The 23212-nt window shown below is 46.5% G+C and overlaps 1 protein-coding gene across 1 annotated transcript in view; it reads right to left on the minus strand.

The window, feature by feature from the left end:
- Positions 1-537: 537 nt before the first annotated feature.
- Positions 538-23212, minus strand: part of LOC141173161 (uncharacterized) — a 31993-nt gene continuing 9318 nt past the window's right edge. The window contains exons 3-4 of the mRNA XM_073657796.1: positions 18225-18398; positions 538-3848 (exon numbers count right to left, since the gene is read on the minus strand). Coding sequence (XP_073513897.1) covers positions 3643-3848; positions 18225-18398 — 380 coding nt within the window. The 3' untranslated portion in view covers positions 538-3642. The remainder of the gene's footprint in view (positions 3849-18224; positions 18399-23212) is intronic.

Below are 23212 nucleotides of genomic sequence, written 5' to 3' on the forward strand. Positions count from 1 at the left end.
CCCCTAGTAGCCCCCCCTCACACTGTATGCAGGGCCCCCAGTAGCCCCCTACACTGTATGCATGGCCCCCCAGTAGCCCCACCTCACACTGTATGCAGGGCCCCCAGTAGCCCCCACACTGTATGTAGCTTCTCCCCTCTCCATAGAATTTAAAAATCACCAACTGTCATCTCCTTTCTCAGTAATAGGATCATCTCTCTTCACCGATTACAGATTTTACCCTTGAATTGAGAAAGATCAGTCAAGGAGGAGAAAGAAACAGATTTCTTCGATAAGATATATCACAAAGTTTCTTATTTTCACGTGCAATAATGATTTATGGAAAAAGAATTAAATGGACAGTTACATTTTAAAGGACCTTGGGGAGTTTATGGCTTAAAAATTGTTTTGTTGGCATAAAGGTAGACCTATAGAAAATGATGTAAATAATGAGAGTAATTAAATCCCCAGCCAGACATTGTCCTTGTTACATTCACAGAAAGAATCTCAAGAGCTGCAACCAATGACTCAGACAAGAACAAACACTGCGGAACGAGCCTGAAGAAAAGGAAGCGGCTTTATTTTTTTTCGAAGTGGTAAACAATTACATATTGCTTTACGAAACGAGATACTGCAACATATTTTGCAAAATGCTTCGTCATTTCAGACGTCAGTTCACCTCATTTTACATCATATGTACGGAAATAATCTACATGAAAAGTTGTAAAACTCTGGAAATAAATTGCATGACGTAATTTGTCCTGATCCTCGGCTACAGCCTGTTATGTTCCAGTGATGTCTGCGTAATTCTTTGTCTAACATATCCCTATAGGTAACAGCCACATGGGACTGAAATGTGTTGAATTTATGTATCATGCTAGGTATGGGAAGGACCAAGCGTACAACAATGGGAAAAGGGGGGAAGTCCAACAACTAGGGGAAGGTAGAGTGGAGACCCTCTGGCAGATCTTACAACACCCTGACTCCTTTATCATCCCTAAATAGGTTCTGCACCTATGGCCGAGCAGGATACCAAATCTCTGACTCACCCTAGAGCTAGGCCCTAGGTAGGGTGGGGAAGGGGTGAGTACTAGTCAGCCCCAGAGATCACGACAGCCATCCACCAAGGAAATCCAAGAAGAAACTAGCCGACTGCTAGAACTCTAATCCTGAACAGAGGAAGATACATCTATCACCGGCGACTCTCTGGAGACACTGAGGGTTTTTAAATATCAATCAAGGGTGTGTTAATTAGCAGCAGAAGGTGGAGATCACTGCTGGGTCCTAGTGAGAGAAGGATGATGAAAAGATCAAGATGGTGTCTGTAAAGCCAAGCGCAGCGACCTTCTACAGCCGGATCAAGAACAACTGTCAAACCTGATACACCTGTGACATTACGATACATATCTAAGTATAGAAAATGTGTCGCTTATTAGAGGATAAGTAAAGAGGATGAGATTTTATGAGGCAAAAAACTGCTACAGAAATTGACTTCTGGTGCGGATTTACTATGTAAATTTTTGTTATGGATTTTCCGTTGTTGCTTAAAATGGCATTGTGAAGAACAGTTAATCACTAAGCCGGAATTATTTAGTGTATAGATGAATTATCCAGAAGCAAATATTTACATAAGTAATTTTACATCTACATACATATTTCCAGATATTATTAAAACAAACGTTGAGCGAGTTTATTCAAGTGGAATCGAATTCTACTCGAATTTTTCAAAATTCTGCACTCTCCAAAATATGGATTTTGATTGTCATTTTCTCCACACAAATTCAGCAAAATTTCGGTCAGCTGGTTGATCATTTTACTGAACTGTTGTGGGATGGAAAAAATACTCACTTTACAAGATGCTCATTGCCTCTTCTTACCACCACCGTACGTGCCGAAACTCCAGGACTCTTCACGCTAAGCCAGGACCAATCCCGGAGCTTTTCTGTATATGTGGGTCAAAACTTTGCAACACATGCACAAACAACTACAAATAGCTATGGAGAGATAGGTAGGGACCAGCATGCGCAGATAAGATGTAATTTAAACTTACATTTTATTTTGAATTAGTTTAACCCCTTCATGACGGGGCCATTTTTCGTTTTTTCATTTTCGTTTTTACCTTCCCTTCTTCCAAGAGCCATAACTTTTTTATTTTTCTGTCCACATTACCGTATGAGGTCTTGTTTTTTGCTGAACGAGTTGTACTTTTAAATGACACCATTGCGTTTTTTTTTTATTTTAGGGGAAAAAAAATATTCGGAAATTTGTAAAAAAAAATTTGTGCTTGTGTTGCCATTTTCGGAGACCCATAACTTTTTCAGTTTTCGGGATATGGAGCTGTGTGAGGGATTATTTTTTGCGCACTGAGCCGACGTTTTTACTGATACCATCTTGCAGCAGATCCAATGTTTTGATCGCCTCTTATTGCATTTTATAGCAATGTTGCAGCGGGCAAAAAAACTTGATTCTGGCTTTTCGATTTTCTTTCTCATTACGCCGTTAACCTATCGGATTATTTTACTTTATATTTTCATACCAAATGTGTCGATATTTTTTTTTTATTTTTAATGGGGCAAAAGGAGGGAGTCTTGAACTTTTGTATTTTTTTTCAGAGACATTTTTTTCACCTTTTACTGTATATAATAGTCCCCTTAGGGGACTTGAACTTGCGATCGTCTGTGCTATACATAGAAGTGCTTCAACACTAGTATATATAGCTAAAATCACTGTCTCCTATGAATGATGGCCACGGGATGGCTTTTACAGGAGAATTGTAATGACAGGCTCAAAGGTCTTCAGCAGACTGTTGGCTGTAATGGCAATCAATTGGCCCCTTACGATCATGTTAAGGGTGAGTCAATGGGTGCATGGAATGACGCCCCGTGTGTTAAGTGACACGGTCAGAGATTGTCAGCCTCATTTACGAGCCTGCATGACGTAACTGTCATGAAGGCATTAAAAGTAAAATTAATTAAAAGCCAATAGTAGCGTAGGGACACCGGGTCTATGCATTTCGAGTCAGCAGAGATTCTTAATCATGAGTTGCTGGACTCGAAAGGCATAGACCCGGCGTCCCTATGCTGTTGGCTTTTGATTTATTTTTCTTTTAAACTAATTCAAAATAAGATGGTGAGTTTTAATTACCCCTTACCTGTGGATGTTGGACCCCGTCCAACCTTTTTACATGTCCAAAAACTGGTCGCTGATGGAAATTCTGGTCTTGAGTGAAGAAGCCTGAGGATTCAGTGCACGGCGGTGGTAAGAAGAGGAGCTGAGGACCGTACAGGGGTCAGGGAGCAGCGGTTCTGGTTGAAGAGGTGAGCACTAGATCTTACGTTTATTATTCTCTAGGGTCTCTCCAGACCCCAGATCATAATAAGGCACATTTAGTTTGCAGAGTCCAATTTCCTGCTAAAATCTGCGCAATTTCGCGAATTCAAAACTTGTGAAATCCGCTCATATCTAGTTAAGACAAAATAAAAACACTCGGAACTGTAGTAAGGATGAGTCCCATCAATAGGTTTGGATATATGAGTTTGGTGTCCAACAAACTCGATTCCAATTAGGAACTTATTGAATGTGTCCATTCATTTGACTTCAAGAAACCAACTTTCACACTCTTCATCCAAGACAAATGTAGCTGTAGCTCGGTAGACGGGTCATTTATTGCTTAATGGAGCCCATTTGGATCACCTGATGTAGATAATCGTCTGTTGAGATGCCCTTGGGGGCATCTACCTTGTAGTCTCCATTAGTTTCATAGGTCTCTGTTTTATGACATTTGTGTTGTGGTGTCGGAGCGGGAGTCAACTCTGTATCTCTGAAGGAGAAGAAGTCAAGATGGTCTACGGGAGTGTCCAGGTGAAGCACTGCCCAGAAAGAACACAGGTGACAGGTTAGTAGGAATTCAGATAAAAACAGAGGTAACCATTAACCAGCAGTGTACTTCATTTAGGTAATCTGACGTAGAATGTAAATATAATTAAACACTTGACTATGTTCACATGAAGTGTTTTGAGACATTCAAGTTTTTTAAGTGGAAACCGGTTCAGGAAACTCTCCTTTTTGGAGAATTTTTGAAGGAGTTTTTATATTCCTGAAATGAGTTTTGAAAGCTTTTTTACCCTAAGTGTTTTTTGCAGCCTTTTGATTTGACAGTTCCTTCTTTGGAAGGAGTTCCATCAGGTTCCACAGTTGTTGTTTTTTTCACCAAACGATTTTTATTTACTATTTAAAAAAAAACCTTCAGGAAGAATAATAAAACCCTCTTCATATGAACAGGAAGTGGATTTCCCAGAAAAAAAAATTGGAAACGTTTATCAAGTGTTTTCGAAGCTGTGAATGCACTTAAAAAAAAAAACTTCTTGTGAACATACAGTACTGTGCAAAAGTTTTTGGCAGGTGTGGGAAAAAAATCCCCAAAGTAAAAATGCTTTAAAAAATAGAAGTGTTAATAGTTTATTTTTATCAATTGACAAAATGCAAAGTGAATGAACAAAAGAGAAATTAAATAGATTTGGTGACTGCTTTTTGCCTTCAAAAGATCATCAGTTTTTCAGGTACATGTCACTTGTACACAGTATTTGAAGGATCTCGGCAGGGAGATTGTTCCAAACATCTTGGAGAACTAACTGCAGATCTTCTGTGGATGTCACTTGTGCAAATCCTTCTGTCTCTTCATATAATCCCAGACAGACTCAATGATCAGGGCTCTGTGTGACTGTATCAACACTTCCAGGACTCCTTATTCTTCTTTACACTGAAGATCATTCTTAATGACATTGGCTCAATGTTTTGAGTCGTTGTCCCGCTGTAGAATACATTTGGAGAAGATTAGACTTCTCCCTGATGGTATTACATGACGGATAAGTATCTCCCTGTATTTCTCAGCATTGAGGACACCATTAATCTTGACCAAATTTCCAACTTTATTTGTTGAAATGCAGCCCTAGACTTGCCAGGACCATCCACCGAGCTTCAATTATTGTATTGCTCTCCAGAACTTAAATCAAATTGCTTTTTATTACAACAAAATATTTCACATTTTGACTCATCAGTAGGGATGAGTGGACCCGTGCAATTTCTGGTTTGTCTGGTTTGACCTAACTTCAATCCGAAGTTTGGTTTGGGTAGCAGAACTGTACCCAGACTTCATAGAAATCAATGGTGACCTGAACTTTGGAGCTGGAAAATTTCTCTCCTTCTCTCTCCTCCTTGGACTCCCGAACTGTAAAACAGAGTTCCAGGAGAAGTCCATGTTCGGAGTTTACAGTTTGGGTTCATTCATCTCTACTCATCAGTCCAGAGCACCTATTGCCATTTTTCAGCACCCCAGTTCCTATGTTTTCTTACATAGTTGTGTCACTTGACCTTATGAAAGGTCTGGCTTTTTGGCCACAATTTTTTTCATTAAGAAGACCACTTCAGCCATATTTCTCTGAACAGTAGTTGGGTGTAGCTGAGTTCCACTGGTTGCTGCCAGTTCTGAGCTGATGGCACTGCTGGATATCTTCCAATTATGAAGAGAAGTAAGAATTATGTGTCTTTCATCTGCTGCACTAAGATTCCTTGACAGACTCTGCGTCTACGTTCCTCAGTGTTGCCCATTTCTTGGTGTCCTCAATGCTAAGAAATACAAGCAGATATTTATCCATCATGTAATAACATCTAGCCAATATCATTAAGAATGATCTTCAGGATAAAGAAGATCGAGGAGTCCTGAAAGTGATGATATGGTCCCTACAGATCCCTGATCTCAACAACATCCAGTCTGTCTGGGATCACATGAAGAGACAGAAGGATTTTCAAAAGCGACATCCAAAAAAAGATCTGTGGTTAGTTCTCCAAGATGTTTGGAACAACCTCCCTGTTGAGTTCCTTCAAAAACTGTGTGCAAGCACCTAGAAGAATTGATGAAGGCAAAGGGCGATCACCAAATATTGATTGCTTTCACTTTTGTTTATTCATTTTTTATTTTGTTACTTGATACAAAGAAAACATTTACACTTCTGTTTCTCAAGTCATTTTTACTCTGCAGCATTTTTTTCACACCTGCCAAAAATGTTTGTACGGTACTGTAGCTTTTAAGGGGGACTCACATTTTGACATTGTATTTGGGAGAGCTCTCCTCTGTATCTGCAGCATTTGAACAGCGCTGCAGGGAGTAACTGAGGTCAGCGGCTCTCTGCGGCTTGTACAGTCAACTCAGGCAGCACCGCTGAGCTCAGTCACTGGCTGCAGCGCTATCGAAGTGATGTCAGTGTTAATAATAACAGGCACCGGTAGTAGTGGTGGAGACTCAGTGTTGTACCTGGAAAGGCAGAGTGAAGCATAGTTTGTTTGTTTTTTTAAACAAATTGCAGCAAGGGACCGGGACTTTCTGAAAGTAGAAAGCCCCTTTAAAAGCAAAAAAATGTTTCCAAATGCATTGCCTCTGAAAAGGTATTAGACACACAGGCATGTACTATAGTAGACACCTACAGTATATGGCCGCCATGGGGACCCTACATGGGAACCATCCTTAACTTTGCTAGGTAATGACAATCTGCTCATGGCTCGTCAGGGTTTAAGAAGTTTGCAAACAAGGGACCTTTTAAAGAAGACAAAAGGCAAATATGGCACCCCAGGTCTGGTCGCCACAGTGGCAGCAATGTCATGTCTGAGAGCAGGTGGGAGGTTCCCTGGTTGGGGACATTCAGCATGCAGCACCTCCTGCCTCAGTCCAGGGAGGGGAGAAACCTGCCCTTTATAAACTGGATCTGGGGCGGGGTTAGACAGTCTAGTCAAGCCAGAGACAAGCCAGAGACAAGTTGCAGATAGGGACAGGTCAGCAGCAGGCTGAGGAGTCCCTGTAGGCAGAGGAGGAACACTAGGCTAGGAGGGGAACTAGCAGAGTTCGTCCTGGCCAGAGACTTACAAAGCCGGACACTGGAGTCCGAGGCTGTGAGGGTTATAAGCCCAGCAGCAGAAAACCACCACGCAGGGGACTTCAAGTCCTCTGGCCCAAGGAAGCCCAGAGGCTCAGCCACACGAGAGGGACCACTACTGCCCTGGAGGGGTGAGATGCACGGAAGGCCCGAGTCGCCAGTCATACGGGTGAGAACAACACTGTACACTCAGAGACGTGGGCTACCACTACACTACAGCGGGATAGCCAAGAAAGAGTGAAGTCAGCACGGTAGGCCTACAAACTCCCCCTGACCAGCAGGATTTCCCAGTTGCTCTCAGACTGACCAGGCCTCCATTGTTAACCTGTATTTCGGACGGGTCCCTTAATACCACCAACAGTAAAGACCCTGCATTGCATGACAGACTCCGTGTGGTTACTGCTGCTCCCGCGCACCATCACCCCCAAAATCCCCACTTACTGCCCTGAGGCTATACTCCTCCCGTGGGGAGTTATACTATTCTCTTCTGCATTCCCAATACCAGCCTCAGTGGTCTGACCTGCAGCGGCGGTTCACTCTGACCGCAATCCACGGGTGGAGTAGTCGGACATTTGAATATCATAAAACCACACAAATAGACTGCCATTTGAGTTGACCACCCTGAGCCACGGGACCGGGTCCCCGCCACACGAGGACTACAACCCCCAGCATCCGCAACGGGTCCGGTTCCGGGTATCGTCACAAACAAGCACCAAGGGCTCCAGTTTTTGGAGAATATTTGCATTAAATAATATTTTCCTTTGTTGCTGATTACTCTTTGCAAAATGGGCCCCGTTTGCCTCGATGTAAGCCCCTGGCAATACAAATTATTGCATGGGCTTAATGTCCAGATAGTCTTGACTTTAGCGCAGGCATGTTAGAAAAATTATAGTCTTTTTATAAAACCACATTAGAGCCAAATTATGGGAAAAAATGCTAATATTAATATTGGTAACAGACACAGAATACGTATATCACGACCGTTCATTATTTTAAGCCGTGCTGAAGGAATATTGTTAACCTCTGTTTCGTTATGTCTCTCCAGCACCGTTAATAGCCGAAGCTCATTAAATCCTTAGATGTTAGAGTTCACCCTGGTTTATCTGAGAAGGTTAGAGGCTAGGAGATATCCTGTGTGCCTGTATTTGATGCCATCTTTAGAATGATAACAGCAATGGAGAGCCAGTTGTTACTGTGAAATCTCCTTATTTTGGTCTTTCGGTCATTGGATTCGTTGTGTTCAGGGTCGGACTGGGGTGCCTAGGGCCCACCAGGGGAACTGACTCTAGGGGCCCACACTACAGCCCACCAGCTGTGAAGCACTGAGCGGCAGGACTTTGTTCGAACAGTCATTCCGTACTGCCAGAGTCCCTTTAATGGTAACTTGTCACCTTGAAAAACGTTATTTATCTGCAGATATAGGGGTAATCTGCAGGTAAATAGGGTTTAAAGCCTGGTTAGACGGCTTAATGGAAAAGCGTAGGCTACACGGAGAAAATTACGTTTTATTCTCCCTGCCGACACTCGCTTCCTGTTATTGGGTCGGTGCAAGGAGGGAGACATTACAGTCAACGCGAACTACAAAGTGAGGGTGCTGCAATAACGTCCGGCACCTGGATTGTGACACTTCCATGGAGCCCAACTTCACGCTGAGCTTCATTGAACGACTAACATGGCAGCAGCACCTGGCAACTAGTGCTGAGCGAGCGTGGTCGGATAAGGTGTGATCCCAGCATGCTCAGGTGTTATCCAGGTATCTTGTAGTGCTCTGCTAATATGTTCGAGTCCCCAGGGTAGCATGTTTTGCGGCGGTAGGCAGACGCAACACATTAAGGAATTGCCTGTTTGTTAGGTAATCACTGCATGTGTTGCTTCTGTCTACCGCCGCAAAACATGTTACCGCAGGGACTTGAGCATATTAGCAGAGCACTACAAGATACCTGGATAACACCCGAGCATGCTGGGATCACACCTTATCCGACCACGCTCACTCAGCACTACTGGCAACCCACCAGCAACCTGCAACTGCGTCACAGGGGGCTGAAGGGAGCAGGTGACTGCATGCACCGGCCATCGTGCTATCTAAATGCCGCTGTCAGTGATTGACAAGGGCACTTAAATACTCAAAACAGCAGCAATCAAGGCGAGCTCTGATCACTGCTGTTACAGGCAGACGCCGGCTATGTAACACAGCCGACATCTGCCTGGTATGGAGCAGGCTTAGCTCCTGAACCCGCTCCATACAAGTACAACCCTATGGTTATGTCAGGGTTAGCAAATTTCACTTGTCTGTTCCTAAATGTGGAAAGACAAATGGAATTCCCTAACACATGTGAGCAAGTCCTAATAGATTTAGTAAAGGTGCGCCAAGCATATGAATGTTATTACACACCACAATGCACAGTTACATACACGCATCTTACAAAAATACATATTATTCCAGATACGCAGACACATACAAACACGCAGACGCGCACAAATACATCAGTACATGAATACATCATCTGAACCACCATCAATTGTAATGTCAGGTCAGCCCCATATATCTTTGTATCGCATAAACCTATTACTCCCAGTATGTAATTAACAATAGAGATACTGGGAGTTGTTATCAGTCATCATCAGACTGCGGACCATACAGGAACCACAGTACTGATGAGACACAGGCAGGATCACAAATGAACATTTACATCCAGGTGTCTTACCTGAGACGTCTTCTCTGATTAGAGTCGTTCTCTCTCTTTTCGTCTCCCTCTTGTCCAGTCTCCATGATGACTTTTCTCATCCACAGCTCGTCTCTGCAGACTTCCATCTTCTCCGGTCTTCTGCAGCACATCCCGACACGATGCCCTTAAAGATAGCAGTGTCATTATAATGCTCCTGAATAAAAATATCTACACTGATCCCCTGAATAAACCTAACTCTTACAATGCTCCCTGCACAAAACATGACATACACTCTACCCCTCTTATGGTACCTGCTCTCCACACTGTCCTCTCCTTTCCATACTGGGCCCCCTCTCCACACTGTCCTCTCCTTACCATACTGGGCCCCCTCTTCACACTGTCCTCTCACACTGTGTCCCCCCTATAGTGCCCAGTCTCTATAACGTGCCCCTTCATCACACTCCCCCTCCTCAGCATACTGTTCCCTCCTTGCTGTGCCCTCACACTGTTCCCCCCATACTGCCGCATCTCCATACCTTCTCCCACACTACCTAGTCTCTGTGCTGTGTCACCTCACACTTTTCTCCCTCCATACTGTCTCCTCACACTATTTCCCCACTCTCCATACTGTTTCCTCATACATCCCCCTTCCCCATTCTGTTTCTGCACTCATTCCTACCCCTCCTCTAGTTCACCATACTGTTTCTTCACACATCTCCCCATTCTGTCTCCTAAAATTTCTCTCCCATCTCTCTCCAAATATAATAAATCTTCGGAAGAGCACACAGACATGCAGAAGCACGCTTACACACACGAAAACAAGCGCACACGGACACATACTAAGGGCTCTTTCACACGTCAGTACATGTGGTGACCGTTTTCACACGTACCAGAGACACTGACACACGTAGACCCATTCAAATGAATGCGTATGTGCACATGTCAGTGTGTTTCCACTTTCCACAGATCATGTGGTGTCCGTGGGCAAAACACGCTGACATGTCTGTTTTTTACCTGCTGTCCAGACCGCGAAATGTCCCCCACACTGATGACAGTTAGCACCCGGTGCTTGGGAAGAGCGCTGAGCGCTGCCCTCATCATAGATCCCTGAAGGTGCTGCAATCAGCACCAGCAGGGTCAATGATGAGAGTAATAGTCTATACCCGCTGTGTCCAACTGTAAAAAGAATAAAATAAAAAAATCCTTATACTAACCTCTACTAAGTGTCACCCGCTGTAATCCGTGCAAGCTCTCACGCCGAGGAGAATGTCTCCTGCAGCGAGTGGGCTCCGGAGCTGCGCTCAACAAGCGGTGCCCTGTGATTCAATAAGCGCAGCTCTGGAGCAAGCTCGCTGCAGGAGTCATTCTCCTCGGCGTGAGCGCTCGCACGGATTACAGCAGGTGACACTTAGGAGAGGTGAGTATTAGGATTTTTTTATTTTATTATTATTTTTACAGTTGGACACGGACACGGTGGGAGTAGACTACTACTCTCATCATTGACCCCGCTGCTGCTGATCACAGCGCCTGCAGGGATCTATGATGAGGGCAGCGCTCAGCACCCGGCTCTTGGGAACAGCGCTAACTGTATACTGATTCCCAAGCGCCAGTATGTGTCACTTGGATGACACACAGGTGGACACGGATATTTCCAGTCCCGTAAATATCAGGACATGTGAAAGAGCCCTAATATACACAAGCAGATACACATACTCACAGAAATGGGGACAAGTACACACACAGGCAAGCACACACAGAAATGCACAGACACACTCAGACAATCACACACACAAAAATGCAGACACGCAGGGAAGCACACACATATGTGAAGACACCTAAACACGCAGGCATATAGACACACACACGCATACACACAGGCATATACACACACACAGGCATATACACACACACACTGTACACACACACACACACAAACACTGTACACACACAGGCATACACACACACACTGTACACACACAGGCATATATACACACACACAGGCATATACACACTGTACACATACAGGAATATACACACACTGTACACACACACAGTCATATACACACACAGTACACACACACAGGCATATACACACACTGTACACACAGGCATATACACACACTGTACACACAGGCATATACACACACTGTACACACAGGCATATCCACACACTGTACACACAAGCATATACACACACTGTACACACAAGCATATACACACACTGTACACACAGGCATATACACACACTGTACACACAGGCATATCCACACACTGTACACACAAGCATATCCACACACTGTACACACAAGCATATACACACACACTGTACACACAGGCATATACACACACTGTACACACAGGCATATACACACACTGTACACACAAGCATATACACACACGCATATACACACACTGTACACACAGGAATATACACACACTGTACACACAGGCATATACACACAGGCATATACACACACTGTACACACAGGCATATGCACACACAGTACACACAGGCATATACACACAGGCATATACACACACTGTACACGCACAGGCATATACACACACTGTACACGCACAGGCATATACACACACTGTACACACAGGCATATACACACACAGTACACACAGGCATATACACACAGGCATATACACACACTGTACACGCACAGGCATATACACACACTGTACACGCACAGGCATATACACACACTGTACACGCACAGGCATATACTGTACACAGGCATATACACACACTGTACACACAGGCATATACACACACTGTACACACAGGCATATATACACACTGTACACACAGGCATATACACACACTGTACACACACACAGGAATATACACACACTGTACACGCACAGGCATATACACACACTGTACACACAGGCATATACACACAGGCATATACACACACTGTACACACACACACTGTACACACACAGGCATATATACACACACACAGGCATATACACACTGTACACATACAGGAATATACACACACTGTACACACACACAGTCATATACACACACTGTACACACACACAGGCATATACACACACTGTACACACAGGCATATACACACACACTGTACACACAGGCATATACACACACTGTACACACAGGCATATACACACACGCATATACACACACTGTACACACAGGCATATACACACACTGTACACGCACAGGCATATACACACACTGTACACACAAGCATATACACACACGCATATACACACACTGTACACACAGGAATATACACACACTGTACACACAGGCATATACACACAGGCATATACACACACTGTACACACAGGCATATACACACACAGTACACACAGGCATATACACACAGGCATATACACACACTGTACACGCACAGGCATATACACACACTGTACACGCACAGGCATATACACACACTGTACACACAGGCATATACACACACTGTACACACAGGCATATACACACAGGCATATACACACACTGTACACACACACACTGTACACACACAGGCATATATACACACACACAGGCATATACACACTGTACACATACAGGAATATACACACACTGTACACACACACAGTCATATACACACACTGTACACACACACAGGCATATACACACACTGTACACACAGGCATATACACACACACTGTACACACAGGCATATACACACACTGTACACACAGGCATATACACACACGCATATACACACACTGTATACACAGGCATATACACACACTGTACACACAGGCATATACACACACTGTACACACAAGCATATACACACACGCATATACACACACTGTACACACAGGAATATACACACACTGTACACACAGGCATATACACACAGGCATATACACGCACTGTACACACAGGCATATACACACACAGTACACACAGGCATATACACACAGGCATATACACACACTGTACACGCACAGGCATATACACACACTGTACACGCACAGGCATATACTGTACACAGGCATATACACACACTGTAAACACAGGCATATACACACACTGTACACACAGGCATATATACACACTGTACACACAGGCATATACACACACTGTACACACACACAGGAATATACACACACTGTACACGCACAGGCATATACACACACTGTACACACAGGCATATACACACACTGTACACACAGGAATATAAACACACTGTACACACACACAGGAATATACACACACTGTACACACAGGCATATACACACTGTACACACAGGCATATCCACACACTGTACACACAGGAATATACACACACTGTACACACACAGGAATATACACACACTGTACACACAGGCATATACACACACTGTACACACAGGCATATACACACACTGCACACACAGGAATATACACACAGGCATATACACACACTGTACACACACACAGGCATATACACATACTGTACACACAGGCATATACACACACTGTACACACAGGCATATACACACAGGCATATACACACACTGTACACGCACAGGCATATACACACACACTGTACACGCACAGGTATATACACACACTGTACACACAGGCATATACACACACTGTACACACAGGAATATACACACACTGTACACACACACAGGAATATACACACACTGTACACGCACAGGCATATACACACACTGTACACACAGGCATATACACACACTGTACACACAGGAATATACACACACTGTACACGCACAGGCATATACACACACTGTACGCACAGGCATATACACACACTGTACACAGAGGCATATACACACACTGTACACACAGGCATATATACACACACTGTACACACAGGCATATACACACTGTACACACAGGCATATACACACACTGTACACACAGGAATATACACACACTGTACACACAGGCATATACACACTGTACACACAGGCATATACACACACTGTACACACAGGAATATACACACACTGTACACACAGGAATATACACACAGGCATATACACACACTGTACACACACACACAGGCATATACACACACTGTACACACAGGAATATACACACAGGCATATATACACACTGTACACACACACACAGGCATATACACACACTGTACACACACACATGCAGGCAGCATATACATAAAAATCCATACAATCACACAAATATTACAGTACCTTGGCTTGTCTCCAGCCCATACAGTGTACAGACAGGCTCCTAATGTGGGAGACTGCAGTGCAGGGCGCGCTGTGACGTCACTTTTAGCAGACGTGCGGCCCTGTCTGCTGAGTGTGACGCTGCAGTGCAGCCCCTGCGCTCCTGCTCCCAGGCCCCTCCCACTACTGTCCTGGGCATCGCGTCGGTGAAAGAGCGTGCGCGCGCCCTTAAAGGGCCCACGACCACTTTTTTTTTTAAATTCTCCTGTTCTCTCTGCAAGGGGCCCGGGGCCCACCGGGAAATTTCCCGGCGCCCCGCCAGGCCAGACCGAGCCTGGTTGTGTTCCCATACTAAGAAGATGCTGTGCCGTCCACAATTAGTTCATTGGTAGAAATGTTTTGCAGCCGAGTCCTTGGTAATATGGAAGCCGACCAAGTTATTCTGAATCAGAGTGCAAAACTGGTCCTGGTTCATGAGTTCAATAAAATCCAATGAGCACCCAAAAATACTTGTTTTTTTAGGGAGGTGCACACTAAGAAATCCTCTTGTTTGGGTTTTCTGTAGGGAGAGCAAAATAAAGCCCTTGATATTCCTCAGATGGCTGTCAGCCACACAGTTGTTCAGCCTATCTCGGCCATGTCCAATGCACAGGAAGTGTTCGTGTGGCACGCCAGGGGTCTGGTTTCCACAGTAACAGCAATGTTATGTCTGAGAGCAGGTGGGAGGTCTCTTGGTCAGGAATCCTATGCATGCCACACCTCCTGCCCAGTCCTGGGAGGGGAAGAACTTCCCCTATATAAACCTGGGGCTGAGGCAGGGTTAGAGAGTTCAGAGGGAGAGTTCAGCCAGGAGGGCTGACAGGGAGCTGTGGCTCCGGCTGGGCCCAGCTCCCGGGCCATGCCAGAAGTAGAGACAGAGAAGAGAAGCAGATATAGGAAAAGAACATCAGGAGCTCTGTGGGAGCAGTGCTACAAGGAGTCAGGGGCTGGCAGCTGCAGAGCTCGCCCTGACTGAGAAGTTATCACCGGACCCGGAGTCCGAGGCTGTGGGGACTAACTCCTATCCAGCAGCAGAAACCGACCGGCAGGGGATTGCAGGTCCTCTGGCCCAGAAACCCGAAGGCACGGTCACACGCGTGGGACCAGCACCGCCGTCGTGGAGCGGAAGCTACTAGAAGGCCCCGAGTCACCGGCCATACGGGTGAGCACCACACGGTACACTCAGGGACGTGGGCTACTTATACCCGCTTCTAGCAAGGTAGCCAGAAGAGTATCGTTAGTTTGGGAGGCCTACAACTCCGCCTGGCCAAGGGGGATCCCATCTGCTCAAGGACTGACCAGGCCCCAATCGCTAGCCAGTACTCCGGGAGGGTCTATCGTTGTCACCAGTAAAGACCCTGAACTACACCGTACCGTCTCAGAGTGGTTCCTGCTACCCCCATCATCCACGTCGGCTGCCCTGAGGCCATACCCCTCCTGTTGGGGGTTATACTATCACGCTGCACAATCCTACCACCGGCCTCAGCGGTCTGCCCTGCAGCAGCAGCTCCTTAGCTGTACTCAACGGGTGGCGTAGTCGTCCAACATCTACCGCTAATACAGCGCCACTTAGTCTGACTCCCTGGGCACGGACCGGATCACCGCCACGAGACTACTACCCCCATCTGATCCGGCTCCGGGTAACCCCCCGTGCGTGCGATGCCGCACGACACAGCAGGCCCAGGGGCGCGTCATTCGCTTGGCGAAGGGCTCCTGTATTCTCGATGAGAGAGCCACTGCCAGATATCTCTAGAGGAGACTTACCATATTTCTGGGAGAACAAAATAATTAGCAGTCCGACATTGGACTTGCCCAATCCTTAACTCAAGTGACAATCATCTGCCCAGATGCCCCATACACAATACACTGTTGGCAAAACCTGCCGATAGCAGAAGGCTCGGCTGACGTTAATCTAATATATTTGTGGAGCCATGTGCGCAGATGCCCCATACACATTAGACTGTCGGCGAAACCTGCCGATATCAGATGGCTCGGCTGACGTTAATCTAATATACAGTATTTGTGGAGCTTAAGTTGCTCTTGTGGTAGTTTATGCAGCTGAGCAACAAACGTATTGTACATTTGCTTTCAATCTACCCAATCCTTTTCTCCCGAAAAAATTATCTAATAGGGGAGAGCAAAGAGGCCTACACACACATTAGATGGTTGGTCTAGCATTGGCCTTCAGAAATGCAAAGTTTCACCTACTCTATATTTATGTTGCTGTTCTAACTTAAATAAAGAGGCTCTGAACTGCTCCATCAGACAGAGTGGTGGCCGAGCATGTGCATCACTTCTCCATTCCTTGTTAACAGGACTGTAGGAGACACATATAGAGAGCTTAGCTATGTCATGCAATTTTCATTCTAACAGGGTATTTCAGAGCCCAGTTGCCAGGATTGGTGGGGGTTCCAGTGGTTGGACACCCAGCTATTAGCAAGTTATCTCCTATTTTATGGGTGAGTCAACTCCATTTAATTGATCTATACATAGAAAAAGAACTCTTAAGGAGCAGCTGACCCAAAAAGTCATCTGTATTAGGGAAGAGTCAGATTGCCTTTTAACCCAGATTTGGATAGCAACACAATGCTCAGATTAGACGCCGGTTCTCCTTACCCAAGTGTGACAGCATGTATTTCTATGCAACTGTCAAGCTAGGGTTGGGAGAGCCGTCGGCCAGTCCAAGCTTTTTGTTGCAATCACCATCTGAGTTATACGACCATCTGACTCTTCCCTTATGGTGATGGCGGGGTTCAGATGGCCAGGATTCTGCATCACAAATCCACAACGAATGAGAGTGGCAATTATAAAAACTGAGTACAATTTCATAAGAAATCAAATACCAAGCAGTAGTTAGTTTATAGTTCTGTGGGCAAAGCTATGGACTTATCGCAATGCTCAATTTTCTCTTTCCGAAAGTGCAACTAAATCGTTGGGTCTTCTTCACATTGGAGTGTGAGCTCAAATATCACTTCGTCTTTCACAACGTTGTGCCACCAGTGGAGTCAGGGAGCATCAATGTTGGAGTATATGTCCCTTACAGGACTGGTGAGGCAAAGAGACGCTGAGCGAACCTGATATTGCAAAGTAGTGATAGAAGACAAAACATGTGTGCAGACACACCGGTGAGAACAAGACCTAAGGACTGAGATACGTCTTTGGAAAGAGAAGATTGAGCATTGTGCACATGCCTGTAAACTAATGACTTTCATGACCTGTCCTTCGAGTATCTTGATGATGCGTGCAAGACTTGAGAAAATATTGTAATTATCAGCATGGTATCAGTATATATCAGTATGTTTTTGGAGTGTGGGAGGAAACCAGAATAGCCAATCAAAGTTGGCTTTGATGGGATTTCAATTTAGGACCCCAGTGATGTAACACAACAGTTGTAACCTCTTATCGGTTATTATTTATAAAACAAAAAAAAAACAATAATCTATGCACATACCAGGATCTTCAAAACCTTCTCCGTAGAGTCTGTGGTGGGAAAACATTTCCTCTTTGTGCTGTCGAATGTAGATGCAGTAGATCAGAATAAGCAGACATGCAAGAACCCCAGCCATAGCCAGGAACATGGCAAGCAGCTTGTGGCCTCCAAAATATGTCTTCTTCACTTCTGGATCTAGTAAAGAAGCAATGTCATAATATGTTAAGGGTCTGAAAACCATTTGGCTTGTCACAGCATCTCGCCTGACTATAACCCACTTGCCTTTCTGAAACTCATAGGTCTTCGCAGACTGATAAGACCAGCCCACTGTTAGAACGAGGCGTCAATATCTCTGGGTGGGTTGTCCTAATCTTACAGGCGCATAAAAGTGTGTGTTGGATGAAGAAGAGAGAATCCAACTGAAAATGCAACATGAAAACTCTACTCTTGTGTCCATCTGTGTATGGGCAGGAAGGGTCTCTCTCCGCTAGAATTTGATATAATACAAGTTTATGGTTATCGTTATATATCTTGGATGTTTTGTATATACATCTTTTGCTATCCCCTTGGAGATTTCCTGTAGGTGGTTGAGCGCAGTTATTGCAGCTGTGGATTATTCAGAATGTCCCACCGCTAAATATTCCTCTTCTAAATGTAGACTTAGGTTTGTAATTACAATTTGGAAATATTTGGAAAACGCCATTTGGAGAAATGAGTGGATCTTTTGAAATTATAATTTTGCGACATCATTGAATTTTCCCCCCAAAATTAAATTCAAACAAATCTGAATACTGGAAAGCTAGTAATTGCATGGAAAATACCAATGTAGAGAGGAGAGAGAGAACCCCATCGACCATAAAAGCTTACATTATACAGGAGAGAGAGGACCTCACTGACCATAAGAGCTTACACTCTCCAGAAGAAAGAAAGAGAGAGAGAGAGGACCCCGCTGACCATAAGAGCTTACACTCTACAGGAGAGAGAGAGGACTCCGCTTACCATAAGAGCCTATGACTCGCCCCCTGGGCCGTGGGGCACGCGGATCCGGGCGATAGGGGAACGATGGGGGTAGTAGTGGCGGCCCGGTCCCGCGGCTCAGGGTGGTCAGACCAATGGTAGTCTGCTACTGTACTTTAGATAATGTCCGACTACGCCACCCGTGGATTGCGGTTATTAGGAACCGCCGCTGCAAGGCAGTCCGCTGGGGCTGATGATGTGTGCAGCTGGGATGGTGTGACTCCCCACGGGAAGAGTGCGGCCCCAGGGCAGTGTAGTGGATGGTGGGAGTGATGGTGATGAGAGTCCCAGTACCGGTAGTGCTGGAGGAGCGAAAGAGCACACAGACAACGTACTGCAGTCCAATGTCTTTTACTCACAGTTCAGGTACTCCAGGTCACTTCTGTACAGGTAGTGACCGCCCGAGCCGTGCTGCGTCCACCAGGTGTGGGGCTCGGTCAACTCCCAGGCAGTTCAGAAGTATGGCTCAGGACCCCCTTTTGTCCTTTCTCTGGCCTGCCTCACCAGTGACCCACTTTTGTCCAGCTGCCGCGGACTTGTGCGGTTAAACGTGGGCCCCGTCCTCCGCTGTCCTATATGGTGCCTTCCTAGACGACCGGTGTTTGGCTGAGGGTAGTTTCTCCTCCACCAACTTGGGATCCGGTACCCTTAATCTGCCTGACCCTTCACCCTGGATTCTCGTGGGTTCTTAGGGTCCCTTCCACCTTCTTGTTCCTGAGCCCTTCTGTTTCTCTGTCTCTTCTTCTCCTTTTCTGTTCCTTCCTGTTCCTTTCTGTTGGAGCTGGGATGAGCCACAATCTCAGCTCCCCTTCACCTCCTCCTCGGCCTCTCACTAGGCCCTTCTGGAGTAGAGCTCCTACAGAGCCTGTACTCCCTGTCTTCTCCTCTCTGGACAGAACTGAACTTCTCCTAGATCTAAGATGGTGCCCACCTTTTATACCTCCCTCTGACCATGAGCCCAGGTGACCAGCAACCAATGAGCTCCTTCCTATGCTCAGGAACCAACCCCTATCTGCCCCTACAGCACTGGGTGTTCCACCCCCCTCCCCACTCCAGGCAGGGACATAGTCGGTCGTGCCTGCACTTCTGTCTAGTGGGAGCACCGTTGAGCTGTCCCTCGGAAATGGGGTGTGTGTGCTGTATGCAGCTAACTGAGCCCTGGTCCATACTCCATCCTTACCCGGGAGTGAAATATCACACCTCTGGCAGAGGTGCAATAGCCCTCTAGCGGCCGAGCCCTCGGGGCGCTACACTTACACTCTACAGGAGAGAGGAGAGAGAGAACCTCATTGACCATAAGTGCTTATGTGTCACCCCAGGCCTGGATGCCACAAATATTAAAGGCTGTGTCTGAGAGCAGGAGGGAGGTTCCCTGGTCAGGGACCATTAGCATGCAGCACCTCCTGTCCCAGGCCAGTAGGGGGAGCAGGCTGCCCCTATAAAAGCTGGAACTGGGGCAGGGTTAGAGGGACCAGAACCCACTTCTGAAGTGTCCAGAAGGGTTCTCAGAGAAGAGGGACAGTTCAGCAGTAGCTGAGGAGACCATGAGGCAGAGGAGAGACTGCGAGCCAGGGACAGAGGCGACGAGAGCCGGTCCTGGCTGAGAGAAGCACTCAACCGGACATTGGGGTCCGAGGCTGTCAGGGTTGCAAGCCCAGCAGCAGAGAACCAACCCGCGAGGGATTTCAGGTCCCTTGGCCTAAGAAGACTGGAGGCTCCGCCACACAGAGGGACCAGTACAGCAAGGAGAAGCAAAAGGCCCAAGTCGCAAGCCATACAGGCAAAGTACACGGCCAGCTCAGGGACGTGGGCTATTACACCACGAAAAGGGGGATAGTCAACAAGAGCATAGAGAGAGAATGGTAGGCCTACACACTCACCCTGACCAGTGGGGCTCGCCCGAATGCTCTCAGATACCCAGGCCCATTCCTAACCGGTACTCCTGTTGGGTCAGTAATAACATCTGCAATAAAGACCCTGGACTGTTTGAAGCGGACTCTGAACTCTTACTATTGCGGCCTGCACTATCACCCCCAGCATTCACCTACACTGCCCTGAGGCTACACTCTTCCCGTGGGGAGTTGTCCTACCCCTGTGCTGCACACCAACACCAGCCTCAGCGGTCTGCCTCGCAGCGGCGGTTATCTCTGACCGCAATCCACGGGTGGCGTAGTCAGACATTCCCAAATCTATAAATAGACTGCCACAGCATTTGGTCTGACCACCCTGAGCCATGGGATCGGGTTGCCACTACTACCCCCAGCATCGCACAGAAGCCCGGTTCCGGGTGCCCCACGGCCCAGGGGGCGAGTCACTTACACTCTACAGGAGAGAGAGAGGAACCCGCTGACCATAAGAGCTTACACACTACAGGAGGGAGAGAGACCCCCGATGACCATAAGAGCTTACACTCTACAGGAAAGAGAGAGAGAGGACCCCGCTGACTATAAGAGCTCACACTCTACGAGAGAGAGAGAGGACCCCGCTGACCATAAGAGCTTACACTCTACTCTGAGAACCTCATTGACCATAAGAGCTTACACTCTACAGGAGATATAGAGGACCCTGCTAACCATAAGAGCTTACACTCTACCACTCTACAGGAAAGAGAGAGAGAGGACCCCGCTGACCATAAGAGCTTAGACTCTAAAGGAGAGAGGAGAGAGAGAACCCCATTGACCATAAGAGCTTAAGCTCTACAGGAAAGAGAGAGAGGACCCCGCTGACCATAAGAGCTTACACTCTACGAGAGAGAGAGGACCCCGCTGACCATAAGAGCTTACACTCTACTCTGAGAACCCCACTGACCATAAGAGCTTACACTCTGCAGGATGGAGAGAGAACCCTGTTGACCATAAGAGCTTACACTCTACAGGAAAAAGAGAGAGGACCCCGCTGACCATAAGAGCTTACACTCTACAGGAGAGAGGAGAGAGAGAACCCCATTGACCATAAGAGCTTACACTCTACAGGAGAGAGGAGAGAGAGAACCCCATTGACCATAAGAACTTACACTCGACAGGAAAGAGAGAGGACCCTGCTGACCATAAGAGCTTGCACTGTACGAGAGAGAGAGAGGACCCCGCTGACCATAAGAGCTTACCGTGGGTACGGAAAGTATTCAGGCCCCTTAAAAATGTTAACTCTTTGTTTCATTGCAGCCACTTGGTAAATTCTAAAAAGCAAATGTAGCGCCCCGAGGGTTCGGCCGCTACAGGGGTATTGCACCTCTGCCAGTGGTGTGATATTCCACTCCCGGGTAAGGATGGAGTATGGACCAGGGCTCAGTTAGCTGCATGCATCACACACACCCCATTTCCGGGGGACAGCTCAACGGTGCTCCCATTTATACAGTAATGCAGGCACGACAGACCATGTCCCTGGCTGGAGTGGGGAGGGGGGAGGAAAATCCAGTGATGTAGGAGCAGAAGGGGACGGTTTCTGAGCATAGGTAGGAGCTCATTGGGTGCTGGTCACCTGAGTTCACTCTCAGAGGGGGAGGTATAAAAGGTGGGCACCATCTTAGATCAGGGTTCAGTTCAGTCAGACAGTCAGAGAGAGGAGAAGACAGGGAGCGGAGGCTCTGTAGGAGCTCCGCTCAAAGGCAGGCCTAGGGTGAAGGCCGGAGCCTGGGAGGAGAAGGAGAAGTAGGCCTGGAGAAGAGGCTGAGGGAAGGAGGAGAAGAAGGAACAGGAAAGGAGAAGGAATGACAGAGAAACAGAAGGGCTCAGAAACAAGAAGGCAGAAGGGACCCTAAGGACCCAGGAAATTACGGGTGACGGGTCAGGTAAGAAAAGGGTACCGGATCCCAAGTTGGTGGAGGCAAATAATCCTCAGCCAAGAACCGGAGGTCGTGATCATCACTTGGTGCGACCCCCTGCTAAACCTTGCTAGGAAGGCACCATATAGGATAGCGGGAAAGGGGGCCCACGTTTACCCGCATAGATCTGCAGCAGCTGGACAAAAGCTTGGTCACTGGTGGGGCACGAGCC

The sequence above is a fragment of the Phyllobates terribilis genome, unplaced genomic scaffold (genome assembly GCF_046119375.1).
Source record: "Phyllobates terribilis strain yellow unplaced genomic scaffold, ASM4611937v1 Scaffold_12__6_contigs__length_324123572, whole genome shotgun sequence".
Taxonomy (NCBI): domain Eukaryota; kingdom Metazoa; phylum Chordata; class Amphibia; order Anura; family Dendrobatidae; genus Phyllobates; species Phyllobates terribilis.